This window comes from Artemia sp. Qi Xiang Cuo, chromosome 16 (genome assembly GCF_049724085.1).
Source record: "Artemia sp. Qi Xiang Cuo chromosome 16, ASM4972408v1, whole genome shotgun sequence".
In the NCBI taxonomy this organism is placed as follows: Eukaryota; Metazoa; Arthropoda; class Branchiopoda; order Anostraca; family Artemiidae; genus Artemia; species Artemia sp. Qi Xiang Cuo.
Window position 1 is genome coordinate 33,065,408 of NC_142809.1, and position 16,917 is coordinate 33,082,324.

At 31.7% G+C, this 16,917-nt stretch overlaps 1 protein-coding gene across 1 annotated transcript in view; it reads left to right on the plus strand.

Moving 5' to 3' along the window:
* The first annotated feature begins 628 nt into the window (after window positions 1–628).
* The window catches only part of LOC148942807 (uncharacterized), a 259,132-nt gene continuing 242,843 nt past the window's right edge, over window positions 629–16,917 (plus strand). Inside the window, exon 1 of the mRNA XM_089102069.1 lies at window positions 629–853. Coding sequence (XP_088958195.1) covers window positions 644–853 — 210 coding nt within the window. The 5' untranslated portion in view covers window positions 629–643. The remainder of the gene's footprint in view (window positions 854–16,917) is intronic.

Consider the following 16,917-nt stretch of genomic DNA (forward strand, 5'->3'; position numbering starts at 1 on the left):
TAAACTTTAACTAGTTGTAAGCATATTAGCAGTATAGCCACCCCACTGCAATTAATTTATCCATGACACATTATCTTAGTGTGGTGAGAAATCCCCACAAATGTCCAAATTTTGCTTATTATTTCAAAAAAATTTCAGACTAGTACCAAAGAGCTTTGAAATGATTTTGGATAGGTCAAATATCACCGCAGGGATGCAGGCATGTATGATGGAAGAGCATAAGCCCCTCCTTCTAATACAAACCGCTCGGATTTCCTGATGATTATATAAATAGTTTCCTCTATGTTTCTTCTTACTCTTTATTTTAAAAGGTTTTCAGGAATTTATCCTTTGATCCCCTACCCCATGAATATCTGCCTCCATACCCAAAATATGTTTCTCTGTTCCTGCATGCTCGGGTTTGGGAACTGGATAACACAATAAAACGTACGCGGTTTTAAAAGTTTTACGAACATATGCATAGCAAGGATCCGCCAGAAAAATAATCAAAGAGAATGTTTTCTCCTTTTTTCTAGTTTTCTCTTAGGCTATATATGACTTTAGAAAGTGAGTTATTGTCTTTATTATAACTGAAGTAAATATTCATAGTTTAATTATACTAATTTTCCTCCTTTTACAAGTTATTCAGTGCAAGACAAATATTATGTTAAAGTGGAGCGTAACAAGCAGCAAATCGGGACCAGGCGTGATTTCCCCTTTATTATATGAATTAGAGAAGGATGGTCTATGGTTCATTGACGGTGATGAGGTATCAACAACTAGTGAGACATCTAGATATTCAAACAGCTTGGAAGGTTTAAATTCTGCCTTTGTTTGTATCAAAGAAGAATCTTTGAAATATAATAGCTTTAAGGTAAATTCACTTAATATTCCTATTAGGTATTTTTAATAGGTCTTTCGTTTTAGTTCCTCCACTGCTATAGAAACTACGTCACTCATTGCTACAGTTGTACTTTTGGGGTTGCCGGAATTTCAAAAAAGTCAATAAGGTTGTATCGCTGTTATCATAATGTTTGAGGATATCCCAAAATCATGGTTTCAAAAGAGTGCAACTAAAAAGTGAAAATTACTCTATTTGAATGCATTGACTCTGAAATATACGTCCTTTTATTCGCAAGCTGTAACGTGTAAAGACTCAAACGCGGTATGAGACAGCCAATCGTTAGAAAAATATTGAACGTTTTATTATTAGGTCATTCGTAATGATCAACAGTAAAACTTATAAGACACAGAAATGGCCCTAAATATACAATCCCTGATCATTAAGATAAATTTTAATTTGCACTTCACTGAACTTGGTGCACGTTTCAAAACATGTATGCTTTCTTTTAGAGTGCTTCGACAAGAAATTTGCTTGAAACACCTTACCGGTTCACAAGAAAAATAAATCAATTTTAAAAGAAATGGGTAATTTGCATTTACTACCTAACAGTAGAGTAGTAGGTACCATTTTACGTGAAGCTATAGGAATTACCATGCTATTTGCGTGAAGCTATAGGAAAACATTTCCAGAGCATGTACTTATGGATTTGGGTGGATTATGTTCCCTCCCATGCTATTCTATGGAACTATGTTCCTTCCCATGCTATTCTATGGAACTATGTTCCTTCCCATGCTATTCTATGGAACTATGTTCCTTCCCATGCTGATTCCGTAGAAATGATAGTTTGGATTCTATGGAAGCTCTACAACTTTTCAAAGAGAGTGAGTACTACGCTTTACTTCTTCGATGTGTTCTGTATAATACACAAGTGGCGTTTGAACAGTGCTGTCAATTTAAAATAGAGTTTAACATTATAGTATACTAAAAAGCTGATACTAAGAGAGATGTAGATGGCAAGAAAAGAATTTTAATAATGGATAGCTTTACTTCTTCGATGTGTTCTGTATAATACATTAGTAGCGTTTGAACAGTGTTTTCAGTTTAAAATATGTTCTAACGTTATAGTATACTATAAAGGTGATACTGAGAGAGATGTATTTGGAAAGAAAAGAATTTTAATAATGGATTACTTTACTTCCTCGATGTGTTCTTTATAATACACAAGTGGCGTTTGAACAGTGTTGTCAGTTTAAAATATGGTCTAAAGTTATAGTATACTAAAAAGTTGATACTAAGAGAAATGTAGATGGCAAGAAAACAATTTAATAAAGAAATTCAGAACAATCCATAGAAATCCTTACAGATCAAGTAGTGAGGTATACATGAGTATGAACCATAATGGATCATAAGCACCAACGACCCTAACCACCAGGAACTTCAACCCTCCAAAGGTCCCCTATCCTCAAACTACAAGGGGGCCCCTCCACTCCAACTTGCCTCCCCCCCCCATTTTTTGTTTTTTTTTTGTTTTTTTTTTACATGATATATTTTTTCAACTCTTTTTTTACATGTCTTCGAATGAGATGAAACATACTTAACTTCAGTAGTGTTTTGTCGTGGTTTACCTTGTCACAGTTACATTCTCTTGATTTTTCAAAGTTCATTTTGTATTTCTTTCATTAAAATGCAAGAGTTGGAATATTTCAGTAGTGTTTTATTGTGCCTTACCTTGTCACAGTTGCATTCTCTTGATTATTCAAAGTTCATTTGGAATTTCTTTCATTGAAATGCAAGAGTTGGATTATTTCAGTAGTGTTTTGTCGTGGTTTACCTTGTCACAGTTACATTCTCTTAATTTTTCAAAGCTGATTTTGAATTTCTTTCGTTGAAATGCAAGAGTTGGAATATTTCAGTAGTGTTGTGTTGTACTTTACCTTGTTACGGTTTCACTCTCTTTATTTTTCAAAGTTCAATTTTGAATTTCTTTCATTGAAATACAAGAGTTGGAATATTTCTGAAGTATTTTGTCGTGGTTTAACTTGTTATATTTACATTATCTTAACTTTTCAAAGTTCATACTGGATTTTTACATTCTAATTATTTTTTAAATTTCATTTTAATTTCTTTACTTTAAATACAAGAGTTGGATTATTTCAGTAGTTTTTTGTCGTTGTTTACCTTTTCACAGTTACATTCTCTTAATTTTTCAAACTTCATTTTGAATTTCTTTCGTTGAAATGCAAGAGTTGGAATATTTCAGTAGTGTCTTGTTGTCCTTTAAGCGTGCGTACGTCTTTGTTGGTTTGTTGGCACTTCAATGAAAGAAATCCAAAACATACCGTTAAAGTATTCCAACTGTTTCATTTCAATGTAACAGTGACTAGGTAAACCACAAAAAAACGCTACTGAAATATTCCAACTCTTGCATTTCAATGAAAGAAATTCAAAATGAACTTTCAAAAATCAAGAGAATGTAACTCTGACAAGGTAAAGCACAACAAAACACATTTCAACGAAAGAAATCCACAATGAAATTTGAAAGATCAAGAGAGTGTAACTTTGACACGGTAAACTGCGACAAAACACTACTGAAATATTCCAACTCTTGCATTTCAACAAAAGAAATTCAAAATTAGCTTTGAAAAATCAAGAGAATGTAACTCTGACAAGGTAAACCACGATAAAACACTACTGAAATATTCCAACTCTTGCATTTCACGAAAGAAATTCAAAATGAATTTCTTTTAATTTTTTATTAACATGATATAATTTTTTCAACTTTTTTTTTACATGTCTTCGAATGAGATGAAACATACTTAAATTCAGTAGTGTTTTGTCGTGGTTAACCTTGTCACAGTTACATTCTCTTGATTTTTCAAAGTTCATTTTGGATTTCTTTCATTGAAATGCAAGAGTTGGAATATTTAAGTAGTGTTTTGTTGTGGTTTACATTGTCACACTTACATTATCTTGATTTTTCAAATTTAATTTTGTATTTATTTCATTTAAATTAAAGAGTTGGATTATTTCAGTAGTGTTTTGTCGTGGTTTACCTTGTCACAGTTACATTCTCTTAGTTTTTCAAAGGTCACTTAGAATTTCTTTCGTTAAAACGCAAGAGTTGGAATATTTTGGTAGTGTCTTGTTGTGCTTTACCTTGCCACAGTTACATTCTCTTGATTTTTCAAAGTTCATTTTGAATTTCTTTCGTGAAATGCAAGAGTTGGAATATGTCAGAAGTGTTTTGTCTTGGTTTACCATGTCACAGTTACATTCTCTTCATTTTTCAAAGTTCATTTTGAATTTCTTTCGTGAAATGCAAGAGTTGAAATATTTCAGTAGTGTTTTGTCGTGGTTTACCTTGTCACAGTTACATTCTCTTGATTTTTCAAAGTTCGTTTTGGATTTCTTTCCTTGAAATGCAAAAGTGGGAATATTTCAGTAGTATTTTGTCGTGGTTTACCTTGTCACAGTTACATTCTCTTGATTTTTCAAAGTTTATTTTGAATTTCTTTCATTGAAATGCAAGAGTTGAATTATTTCAGTAGTGTTTTGTCATGGTTTACCTTGTCACAGTTATTTCTCTTAATTTTTCAAATTTCATTTTGAATTTCTTTCATTGAAATAAAAGAGTTGGAATATTTCAGTAGTGTCTTGTTGTCCTTTAAGAACGCATACGTCTTTGTTGGTTTGTTGGCATTTCAATGAAAGAAATCCAAAAACACTGCTGAAATATTCCAACTCTCGCATTTCAATGTAACAGTGACTAGATAAACTACAACAAAACGCTACTGAAATATTCCAACTCTTGCATTTCAATGAAAGAAATTCAAAATTAACTTTGAAAAATCAAGAGAATGTAACTGTGACAATATAAACCACTACAAAACACTAATGAAATATTCCAACTCTTGCATTTCAACGAAATAAATCCAAAATGAACTTTGAAAAATCAAGAGAATGTAACTGTGACACTGTAAACCATAAGAAAACACTACTGAAATATTCCAACTCTTGCACTTCAATGACTGAAACCCAAATGAACTTTGAAACATCAAGAGAATGTAACTGTGACAAGGTAAACCACGACAAAACACTAGTGAAATATTCCAACTCTTGCATTTCACGAAAGAAATCCAAAATGAACTTTGAAAAATCAAGAGAATGTAATTGTTAGAAGGTAAATCAAAACAAAAAACTACTGACATATTCCTATTCTTGCATTTCAACGAAAGAAATCCAAAATGAACTTTAAAAAATCAAGAGAATGTAACTGTGACAAGGTAAAGCACAACAAAACACATTTCAACGAAAGAAATCCACAATGAACTTTTAAAGATCAAGAGAGTGTAACTGTGACACTGTAAACCGCGACAAAACACTACTGAAATATTCCAACTCTTGCATTTCAACGAAAGAAATTCAAAATGAACTTTGAAAAATCAAGAGAATGTAACTGTGACAAGGTAAACCACGATAAAACACTACTGAAATTACTACAAGTCTTGCATTTCACGAAAGAAATTCAAAATGAACTTTGCAAAATCAAGAGAATTTAACTGTGACAAGGTAAACCACGGCAAAACACTACTGAAATATTCCAACTCTTGCATTCCAACGAAAGAAATCCAAAATGAACTTTGAAAACTCAAGAGATTGTAACTGTGACAAGAAAAACCACGACAAGACACTACTGAAATATTCCGACTCTTGCATTTCAACAAAAGAAATTCAAAATGAACTTTGAAAAATTAAGAGAATGTAACTGTGACAAGGTAAACCATGACAAAACACTTCTGAAATATTCCAACTCTTGCATATCAACGAAAGAAATCCAAAATGAACTTTAAAAAATCAAGAGAATGTAAGTGTGACAAGGTAAACCACAACAAAACACTACTAAAATAATCCAACTCTTGCATTTCAATTAAAGAAATTCAAAATGAACTTTGAAAAATCATGAAAATGTAACTGTGACAAGGTAAACCACGACAAAACCCTATTGAAATAATCCAACTCTTGCGTTTCATTGAAAGGAATTCAAAATGAACTTTGAAAAATTAAGAGAATGTAACTGTGACAAGGTAAACGACAACAAAACACTACTGAAATATTCCAACTCTTGCATTTCAACGAAAGAAATTCAAAATGAACTTTGAAAAATCAAGAGAATGTAACTGTGACAAGGTAAACCACGAAAAACCACTACTGAAATATTCCAACTCTCGCATTACACAAAAGAAATTCAAAATGAACTTAGAAAAATCAGGAGAATGTAACTGTGAAATGGTTAACCACGACAAAACACTACTGAAATATTCCAACTCTTGCATTTCACGAAAGATTCAAAATGAACTTTGAAAAATCAAGAGAATGTAACTGTGACAAGGTAAAGCACAACAAAATACTACTGAAATTTTCCAACTCTTTATTTCAAGGAAAGAAATCCAAAATAAACTTTAAAAAATCAAGAGAATGTAACTGTGACAAGGTAAACCACGACAAAACACTACCGAAGCATTCCAACTCTTGCATTTCACGAAAGAAATTCAAAATGAACTTTGAAAAATCAAGAGAATGTAACAGTGACATGGTAAACCATGACAAAACACTACTGATATATTCCAACTCTTGCATTTCACGAAAAAAAATTCAAAATGAACTTTGAAAAATTAAGAGAATGTAACTGTGACAAGGTAAAGCACAACAAAACACTACTGAAATATTCGAACTCTTGCATTTCAACGAAAGAAATTCAAAATGAACTCAGAAAATCAACAGAATGTAACTGTGACAAGGTAAAGCACAACAAAACACTGCTGAAATATTCAAACTTTTGCATTTCAACGAAAGAAATTCAAAATGAGCTTTGAAAAATTAAGAGAATGTAACTGTGACAAGGTAAACCATCACGAAACACTACTGAAATATTCCAACTCTTGCATTTCAACGAAAGAAATTCAAAATGAACTTTGAAAAATCAAGAAATGTAACTGTGACAAAGTAAACCATAGCAAAACACTACTGAAATATTCCAACTCTTGCATTTCAACGAAAGAAATCGAAAAATTAATTTTGAAAAATCATGAGAATGTAACTGTGACAAGGTAAACCACGGTAAAAAACTACTGATATATTCCAACTTGGAAAACTTTACAACAGTAAAGTTTTTCCAACTTTACTGATATATTCCAACTTTATATTCCAACAAAACGCTACTGAAATATTCCAACTCTCGCATTTCAAGGAAAGAAATCCAAAATGAACTTTGAAAAATCAAGAGAATGTAACTGTGACAAGGTAAACCACGACAAAACACCACTGAAATATTCTAATTCCTGCATTTCAAGAAAGAAATTCAAAATGAAATTTGAAAAATCAAGAGAATGTAACTGTGACAAGGTAAAGCACAACATGACACTACTGAAATATTTCAACTCTTGCATTTCAACGAAAGAAATACAAAATGAACTTTGAAAAATCAAGAGAATGTAACTGTGACAAGGTAAACCACGACAAAACACTACTGAAATATTCCAACTCTTGCACTTCAAGGAAGAAATCCAAAATAAACTTTGAAAAATCAAGAGAATGCAACTGTGACAAGGTAAAGCACAACAAAACACTACTGAAATATTCCAACTCTTGCATTTCAACGAAAGAAATCCAAAATGAACTTTGAAAAACTAAGAGAATGTAACTGTGACAAAGTAAACCATGATGCAACACTACTGAAATATTCCAACTCTTGCATTTCAACGAAAGAAATCCAAAATGAACTTTGAAAAATCAAGAGAATGTAACTTTGACAAGGTAAACCACAACAAAACACTACTGAAATAATCCAACTCTTACATTTCATGAAAGAAATCCAAAATGAACATTGAAAAATTCAGAGAATGTAACTGTGACAAGTTAAACCACAATAAAACACTACTGAAATATTCCAGTTCTTGCATTTCAACGAAAGAAATTCAGAGAATGTAACTGTGACAAGGTAAACCACGACAAAACATTACTGAAATAATCCAACTCTTGCATTTCAATGAAAGAAATTCAAAATGAACTTTGAAATGCAAGAAATGGAATATTTGAGTAGTGTTTTGTCGTGGTTTACCATGTCTAAGTTACATTCTCTTGATTTTTCAAAGTTCATTTTGGATTTCTTTCGTTGAAATGCAAGAGTTAGAATATTTCAGTAGTGTTTTGTCATGGTTTACCATGTCAAAATTACATTTTCTTGATTTGTCAAAGTTCATTTTGAATTTCTTTCGTTGAAATGCAAAAATTGGAATATTTCAGTAGTGTTTTGTTGTGGTCTACTTTGTCACAGTTACATTCTCTTAATTTTTTAAAGTTCATTTTGAATTTCTTTCATTGAAATGCAAGAGTTGGATTATTTCAGTAGTGTTTTGTCGTGGTTTACCTTGACACAGTTACATTCTCTGAATTTCTTTCGTTGAAATGCAAGAATTGGAATATTTCAGTAGTGTTTTGTTGTGGTTTACCTTGTCACAGTTACATTCTCTTAATTTTCAAAATTCATTTTGAATTTCTTTCATTGAAATGCAAGAGTTGGATTATTTTAGTAGTGTTTTTTGTGGTTTACCTTGTCACAGTTACATTCTCATAATTTTTCGAAGTTCATTTTGAATTTCTTTCATTGAAATGAAAGAGTTGGATTATTTCAGTAGTTTTGTTTTATTTTACCTTGTCACACTTACATTCTTTTGATTTTTCAAAGTTCATTTTGGATTTCTTTCTTTGAAATGCAAGAGTTGGAATATTTCTGTAGTGTTTTATGATGGTTTACCTTGTCAAAGGTACATTCTCTTAATTTTTAAAGTTCATTTTGAATTTCTCTCGTTGAAATGCAAGAGTTGGAATATTTCAGTAGTGTTTCGTTGTGCTTTACCTTGTCACAGTTACATTCTCTTGATTTTTCAAAGTTCATTTTGGATGTTTTCCTTGAAATGCAAGAGTTGGAGTATTTCAGTAGTGTCTTGTCGTGGTTTACCTTGTCACAGTTACATTCTCTTGATTTTTCAAGGATCATTTTAGATTTTTTTCCTTGAAATGCAAGAGTTGGAATATATCAGTAGTGTTTTGTCGTGGTTTACCTTGTCACATGTTACATTCTCATGATTTTTCAAAATTCATTTTGAATTTCTTTCGTTGAAATGCAAGAGTTGGAATATTTCAGTAGTGTTTCGTTGTGCTTTACCTTGTCACAGTTACATTCTCTTGATTTTTCAAAGTTCATTTTGGATGTTTTCCTTGAAATGCAAGAGTTGGAGTATTTCAGTAGTGTCTTGTCGTGGTTTACCTTGTCACAGTTACATTCTCTTGATTTTTCAAGGATCATTTTAGATTTTTTTCCTTGAAATGCAAGAGTTGGACTATTTCAGTAGTGTTTTGTCGTGGTTTACCTTGTCACAGTTACATTTTCTTGATTTTTCAAAATTCATTTTGAATTTCTTTCGTTGAAATGCAAGAGTTGGATTATTTCAATAGTGTTTTGTTGTGCTTTACCTTGTCACAGTTACATTCTCTTGATTTTTCAAAGTTCATGTTGAATTTATTTCGTGAAATGCAAGAGTTGGAATGTTTCGGTAGTGTTTTGTCGTTGTTTACCTTTTCACAGTTACATACTCTTGATTTGTCAAAGTTCTTTTTGGATTTCTTTCCTTGAAATGCAAGAGTTGGAATATTTCAGTAGTGTTTTGTTGTGCTTTACTTTGTCACAGTTACATTCTCTTGATTTTTCAAAGTTCATTTTGAATATCTTTCGTGAAATGCAAGAGTTGGAATATTTCAGTAGTGTTTTGTCGTAGTTTAGCATGTCACAGTTACATTCTCTTGATTTTTCCAAGTTCATTTTGGATTTTTTTCGTTGATATGCAAGAGTTGGAATATTTCAGTAGTGTCTTGTTGTGCTTTACCTTGTCACAGTTACATTCTCTTGATGTTTTGAAGTTCATGTGAATTTCTTTCGGGAAATGCAAGAGTTGGAATACTTTAGTAGTGTTTTGTCGTGGTTTACCTTGTCACAGTTACATTCTCTTGATTTTTCAAAGTTCATTTTGGATTTCTATCCTTGAAATGTAAGATTTGGAATATTTCAGTAGGGTTTTGTCGTGGTTTACCTTGTGACAGTTACATTCTCTTGATTTTTCAAAGTTCATTTTGGATTTCTTTCCTTGAAATGCAAGAGTCGGAATATATCAGTAGTGTTTTGTCGTGGTTTACCTTGTCACAGTTACATTCTCATGTTTTTTCGAAGTTCATTTTGAATTTCTTTCGTTGAAATGCAAGAGTTGGTATATTTCAGTAGTATTTCGTCATGGTTTACCTTGTCACAGTTACATTCTCTTGATTTTTCAAAGTTCATTTTGGATTTCTTTCGTTAAAATGCAAGAGTTGAAATATTTCAGTCGTGTTTTGTTGTGCTTTACCGTGTCACTGTTACATTCTGTTGATTTTCATAGTTCATTTTGAATTTCTTTCATTGAAGTGCAAGAGTTGGAATATTTCAGTAGTGTTTTGTTGTGTCACAGTTACATTCTCTTGATTTTTCAAAGTTCATTTTGAATTTCTTTTTTGAAATGCAAGAGTTAGAATATATCAGTAGTGTTTTGTCGTGGTTTACTATGTCACAGTTACATTCTTTTGATTTTTCAAAGTTCATGTTGAATTTATTTCGTGAAATGCAAGAGTTGGAATGCTTCAGTAGTGTTTTGTCGTGTTTTACCTTTTCACAGTTACATACTCTTGATTTGTTCATTTTGGATTTCTTTCCTTGAAATGCAAGAGTTGGAATATTTCAGTAGTGTTTTGTTGTGCTTTCCCTTGTCACAGTTACATTCTCTTGATTTTTCAAAGTTCATTTTAAATATCTTTCGTGAAATGCAAGAGTTGGAATATTTCAATAGTGTTTTGTCGTGGTGTACCATGTCACAGTTACATTTTCTTGATTTTTGCAAGTTCATTTTGGATTTCTTTCGTTGAAATGCAAGAGTTGGAATATTTCAGTAGTGTTTTGTCATGGTTTACCTTGTCACAGTTACATTCTCATGATTTTTCAAAATTCATTTTTGGATTTCTTTCGTTGAAATGCAAGAGTTGGAATATTTCAGTAGTGTTTTGCTATGGTTTACCTTGTCACAGTTACATTCTCTTGATTTTCCAAAGTTCATTTTGAATTTCTTTCGTTGAAATGCAAGAGTTGGAATATTTCAGTAATATTTTGTTGTGCTTTACCTTGTCACAGTTACATTCCCTTGATTTTTAAACTTCATTTTGAATTTCTTTCGTGAAATGCAAGAGTTGGAATATATTAGTAGTGTTTTGTCATGGTTTTCCATGTCACAGTTACATTCTCTTGATTTTTCAAAGTTCATGTTGAATTTCTTTCGTGAAATGCAAGAGTCGGAATGCTTCGGTATTGTTTTGTTGGGGTTTACCTTTCACAGTTACATTTTCTTGATTTTTCAAAGTTCAATTTGAATATCTGTCGTGAAATGCGAGAGTTGGAATATTTCAGTAGGGTTTTGTCGTGGTTTACCATGTCACAGTTACATTCTCTTGATTTTTCCAAGTTCATTTTGGATTTCTTTCGTTGAAATGCAAGAGTTTGAATATTTCAGTAGTGTTTTGTTGTGCTTTACTTTGTCACAGTTACATTCTCTTGAGTTTTCGAAGATCATGTGAATTTCTTTCGTGAAATGCAAGAGTTGGAAAATTTCAGTAGTGTTTTGTCGTGGTTTACCTTGTAACAGTTACATTTTCTTGATTTTTCAAAGTTCATTTTGGATTTCTTTCCTTGAAATTTAAGAGTTGGAATATTTCAGTAGTGTTTTTTCGTGGTTTACCTTGTCTCAGTTACAATCTCTTGATTTTTCAAAGTTCATTTTGGATTTCTTTCGTTGAAATGCAAGAGTTGGAATATTTCAGTTTTGTTTTACCATGGTTTACCTTGTCACAGTTACATTCTCTTAATTTTTAAAGTTCATTTTGAATTTCTTTCGTTGAAATGCAAGAGTTGGAATATTTCAGTAGAGTTTTGTTGTGCTTTACCTTGTCACAGTTACATTCTCTTGATTTTTCAAATTTCATTTTGGATGTTTTCCTTGAAATGCAAGAGTTGGAATATTTCAGTAGTGTCTTGTCGTGGTTTACCTTGTCACAGTTACATTCTCATGATTTTTCAAAATTCATTTTGAATTTCTTTCGTTGAAATGCAAGAGTTGGAATATTTCCATAGTGTTTTGTTGTGCTTTACCTTGTCACAGTTACATTCTGTTGATTTTCAACGTTCATTTTGAATTTCTTTCGTTGAAATGCAAGAGTTGGAATATTTCAGTAGTGTTTTGTTGTGCTTTACCTTGTCACAGTTACATTCTCTTTATTTTTCAAAGTTCATGTTTAATTTATTTCATGAAATGCAAGAGTTGGAATGCTTCGGTAGTGTTTTGTCGTTGTTTACCTTTTCACGGTTACATACTCTTGATTTGTCACAGTTACATTCTCTTGATTTTTCAAAGTTCATTTTGAATTTCTTTTGTGAAATGCAAGAGTTAGAATATATCAGTAGTGTTTTGTCGTGGTTTACCATGTCACAGTTACATTCTCTTGATTTTTCAAAGTTCATGTTGAATTTATTTCGTGAAATGCAAGAATTGGAATGCTTCGGTAGTGTTTTGTCGTGTTTTACCTTTTCACAGTTACATACTCTTGATTTTTCAAAGTTCATTTTGGATTTCTTTCCTTGAAATGCAAGAGTTGGAATATTTCAGTAGTGTTTTGTTGTGCTTTACCTTGTCACAGTTACATTCTCTTTATTTTTCAAAGTTCATTTTGAATATCTTTCGTGAAATGCAAGAGTTGGAATATTTCAGTAGTGTTTCGTCGTGGTTTACCATGTCACAGTTACATTTTCTTGATTTTTCCAAGTTCATTTTGGATTTCTTTCGTTGAAATGCAAGAGTTGGAATATTTCAGTAGTGTCTTGTTGTGTTTTATCTTGTCAAAGTTACATTCTCTTGATTTTTTGAAGTTCATGTGAATTTCTTTTGTGAAATGCAAGAGTTGGAATATCTCAGTAGTGTTTTGTCGTGGTTTACATTGTCACAGTTACATTCTTTTGATTTTTCAAAGTTCATTTTGGATTTCTTTCGTTGAAATGCAAGAGTTGGAATATTTCAGTTGTGTTTTGTCGTGGTTTACCGTGTCACAGTTACATTCTCTTGATTTTTCAAAGTTCATTTCGGATTTCTTTCCTTGAAATGCAAGAGTTGGAATATATCAGTAGTGTTTTGTTGTGGTTTACCTTGTCAGAGTTACATTCTCATGATTTTTCAGAGTATATTTTGAATATCTTTCGTGAAATGCAAGAGTTGGAATATTTCAGTAGTGTTTCGTCGTGGTTTACCATGTCACAGTTACATTCTCTTGATTTTCCCAAGTTTATTTTGAATTTCTTTTGTGAAATGCAAGAGTTGGAATATTTCAGTAGTGTTTTTTCATGGTTTACCTTGTCGCAGTTACATTCTCTTGATTTTTCCAAGTTCATTTTGAATTTCTTTCGTTGAAATGCAAGAGTTGGAATATTTCAGTAGTGTTTTGTTGTCGTTTACCTTGTCACAGTTACATTCTCTTGATTTTTCAAAGTTCATTTTTAATTTCTTTCATTGAAATGCAAGAGTTGGATTATTTCAATAGTGTTTTGTCGTGGTTTGCCTTGTCACAGTTACATTCTCATGATTTTTCTAAGTTCATTGTGAATTTCTTTCATTGAAATGCAAGAGTTGGATTATTTCAGTAGTGTTTTGTTCTGGTTTACCTTGTCACACTTACATTCTCTTGATTTTTCAAATTTCATTTTGGACTTCTTTCCTTGAAATGCAAGAGTTGGAATATTTCGGTAGTGTTTTGTCGTGGTTTACCTTGTCACAGTTACATTCTCTTAATTTTTCAAAGTTCATTTTGAATTTCGATCGTTGAAATGCAAGAGTTGGAATATTTCAGTAATGTTTTGTTGTGCTTTACCTTATCACAGTTACATTATCTTGATTTTTCAAAGTCCATTTTGAATTTCTTTCGTTGAAATGCAAGAGTTGGAATATTTCAGTAATGTTTTGTCGTGGTTTACCTTGTCACAGTTACATTCTCTTGATTTTTCAAAGTCCAATTTGGATTTCTTTCGTTGAAATGCAAGAGTTGGAATATTTCAGAAGTGTTTTGCCGTGGTTTACCTTGTCACAGTTACATTCTCTTGATTTTTCAAAGTTCATTTTGAATTTCTTTCGTGAAGTGCAAGAGTTGGATTATTTCAGTAGTGTTTTATCGTGGTTTACCGAGTCACAGTTACACTCTCTTGATCTTTCAAAATTCATTGTGGATTTCTTTCGTTGAAATGTGTTTTATTGTGCTTTACCTTGTCACAGTTACATTCTCTTGATTTTTTAAAGTTCATTTTGGATTTCTTTCGTATAAATGCAGGAATTGGAATATTTCAGTAGTGTTTTGTTGTGCTTTACCTTGTCACAGTTACATTCTCTTGATTTTTTCAAAGTTTATTTTGGATTTCTTTCGTGAAATGCAATAGTTGGAATATTTCAGTAGTGTTTTGTCGTGGTTTACCATGGCAGCGTTACATTCTCTTGATTCTTCAAAGTTCATTTTGAATGTCTTTCGTGAAACGCAAGAGTTGGAATATTTCACTAGTGTTTTGTCATGATTTACCTTGTCACAGTTACATTCTCTTGATTTTTCAAAGTTCATTTTGGGTTACTTTCATTGAAATGCAAGAGTTGGAATGTTTCAGTAGTGTTTTATTATGGTTTACCTTGTCACAGTTACATTCTCTTGATTTTTCAAAGTTCATGTTGAATTTGTTTCGTGAAATGCAAGAATTGGAATGCTTCGGTAGTGTTTTGTCGTGTTTTACCTTTTCACAGTTACATACTCTTGATTTTTCAAAGTTCATTTTGGATTTCTTTCCTTGAAATGCAAGAGTTGGAATATTTCAGTAGTGTTTTGTTGTGCTTTACCTTGTCACAGTTACATTCTCTTGATTTTTCAAAGTTCATTTTGAATATCTTTCGTGAAATGCAAGAGTTGGAATATTTCAGTAGTGCTTCGTCGTGGTTTACCATGTCACAGTTACATTTTCTTGATTTTTCCAAGTTCATTTTGGATTTCTTTCGTTGAAATGCAAGAGTTGGAATATTTCAGTAGTGTCTTGTTGTGTTTTATCTTGTCAAAGTTACATTCTCTTGATTTTTTGAAGTTCATGTGAATTACTTTCGTGAAATGCAAGAGTTGGAATATCTCAGTAGTGTTTTGTCGTGGTTTACCTTGTCACAGTTACATTCTTTTGATTTTTCAAAGTTCATTTTGGATTTCTTTCCTTGAAATGCAAGAGTTGGAATATTTCAGTTGTCTTTTGTCGTGGTTTACCTTGTCACAGTTACATTCTCTTGATTTTTCAAAGTTCATTTCGGATTTCTTTCCTTGAAATGCAAGAGTTGGAATATATCAGTAGTGTTTTGTTGTGGTTTACCTTGTCAGAGTTACATTCTCATGATTTTTCAGAGTATATTTTGAATATCTTTCGTGAAATGCAAGAGTTGGAATATTTCAGTAGTGTTTTGTCGTGGTTTACCATGTCACAGTTACATTCTCTTGATTTTTCCAAGTTTATTTTGATTTTCTTTTGTGAAATGCAAGAGTTGGACTATTTCAGTAGTGTTTTTTCATGGTTTACCTTGTCGCAGTTACATTCTCTTGATTTTTCCAAGTTCATTTTGAATTTCTTTCGTTGAAATGCAAGAGTTGGAATATTTCAGTAGTGTTTTGTTGTCGTTTACCTTGTCACAGTTACATTCTCTTGATTTTTCAAAGTTCATTTTTAATTTCTTTCATTGAAATGCAAGAGTTGGATTATTTCAATAGTGTTTTGTCGTGGTTTGCCTTGTCACAGTTACATTCTCATGATTTTTCTAAGTTCATTGTGAATTTCTTTCATTGAAATTCAAGAGTTGGATTATTTCAGTAGTGTTTTGTTCTGGTTTACCTTGTCACACTTACATTCTCTTGATTTTTCAAAGTTCATTTTGGATTTCTTTCGTTGAAATGCAAGAGTTGGAATATTTCAGTAGTGTTTTGTCATGGTTTACCTTGTCACAGTTACATTCTCTTAATTTTTCAAAGTTCATTTTGAATTTCTATCGTTGAAATGCAAGAGTTTGAATATTTCAGTAATGTTTTGTTGTGCTTTACCTTGTCACAGTTACATTATTTTGATTTTTCAAAGTTCATTTTGAATTTCTTTCGTTGAAATGCAAGAGTTGGAATATTTCAGTAGTTTTTTGTCGTGGTTTACCTTGTCACAGTTACATTCTCTTGAATTTTCAAGGTTCATTTTGGATTTCTTTCGTTGAAATGGAAGAGTTGGAATATTTCAGTAGTGTTTTGCCGTGGTTTACCTTGTCACAGTTACATTCTCTTGATTTTTCAAAGTTCATTTTGAATTTCTTTCATAAAATGCAAGAGTTGGAATATTTCAGTAGTGTTTTGTCGTGGTTTACCGAGTCATAGTTACATTCTCTTGATCTTTCAAAATTCATTGTGGATTTCTTTCGTTGAAATGTGTTTTATTGTGCTTTACCTTGTCACAGTTACATTCTCTTGATTTTTTAAAGTTCATTTTGGATTTCTTTCGTATAAATGCAAGAATTGGAATATTTCAGTAGTGTTTTGTTGTGCTTTACCTTGCCACAGTTACATTCTCTTGATTTTTTCAAAGTTTATTTTGAATTTCTTTCGTGAAATGCAATAGTTGGAATATTTCAGTAGTGTTTTGTCGTGGTTTACCATGTCAGCGTTACATTCTCTTGATTCTTCAAAGTTCATTTTGAATTTCTTTCGTGAAACGCAAGAGTTGGAATATTTCACTAGTGTTTTGTCATGATTTACCTTGTCACAGTTACATTCTCTTGATTTTTCAAAGTTCATTTTGGGTTACTTTCATTGAAATGCAAGAGTTGGAATGTTTCAGTAGTGTTTTATTATGGTTTACCTTGTCACAGTTA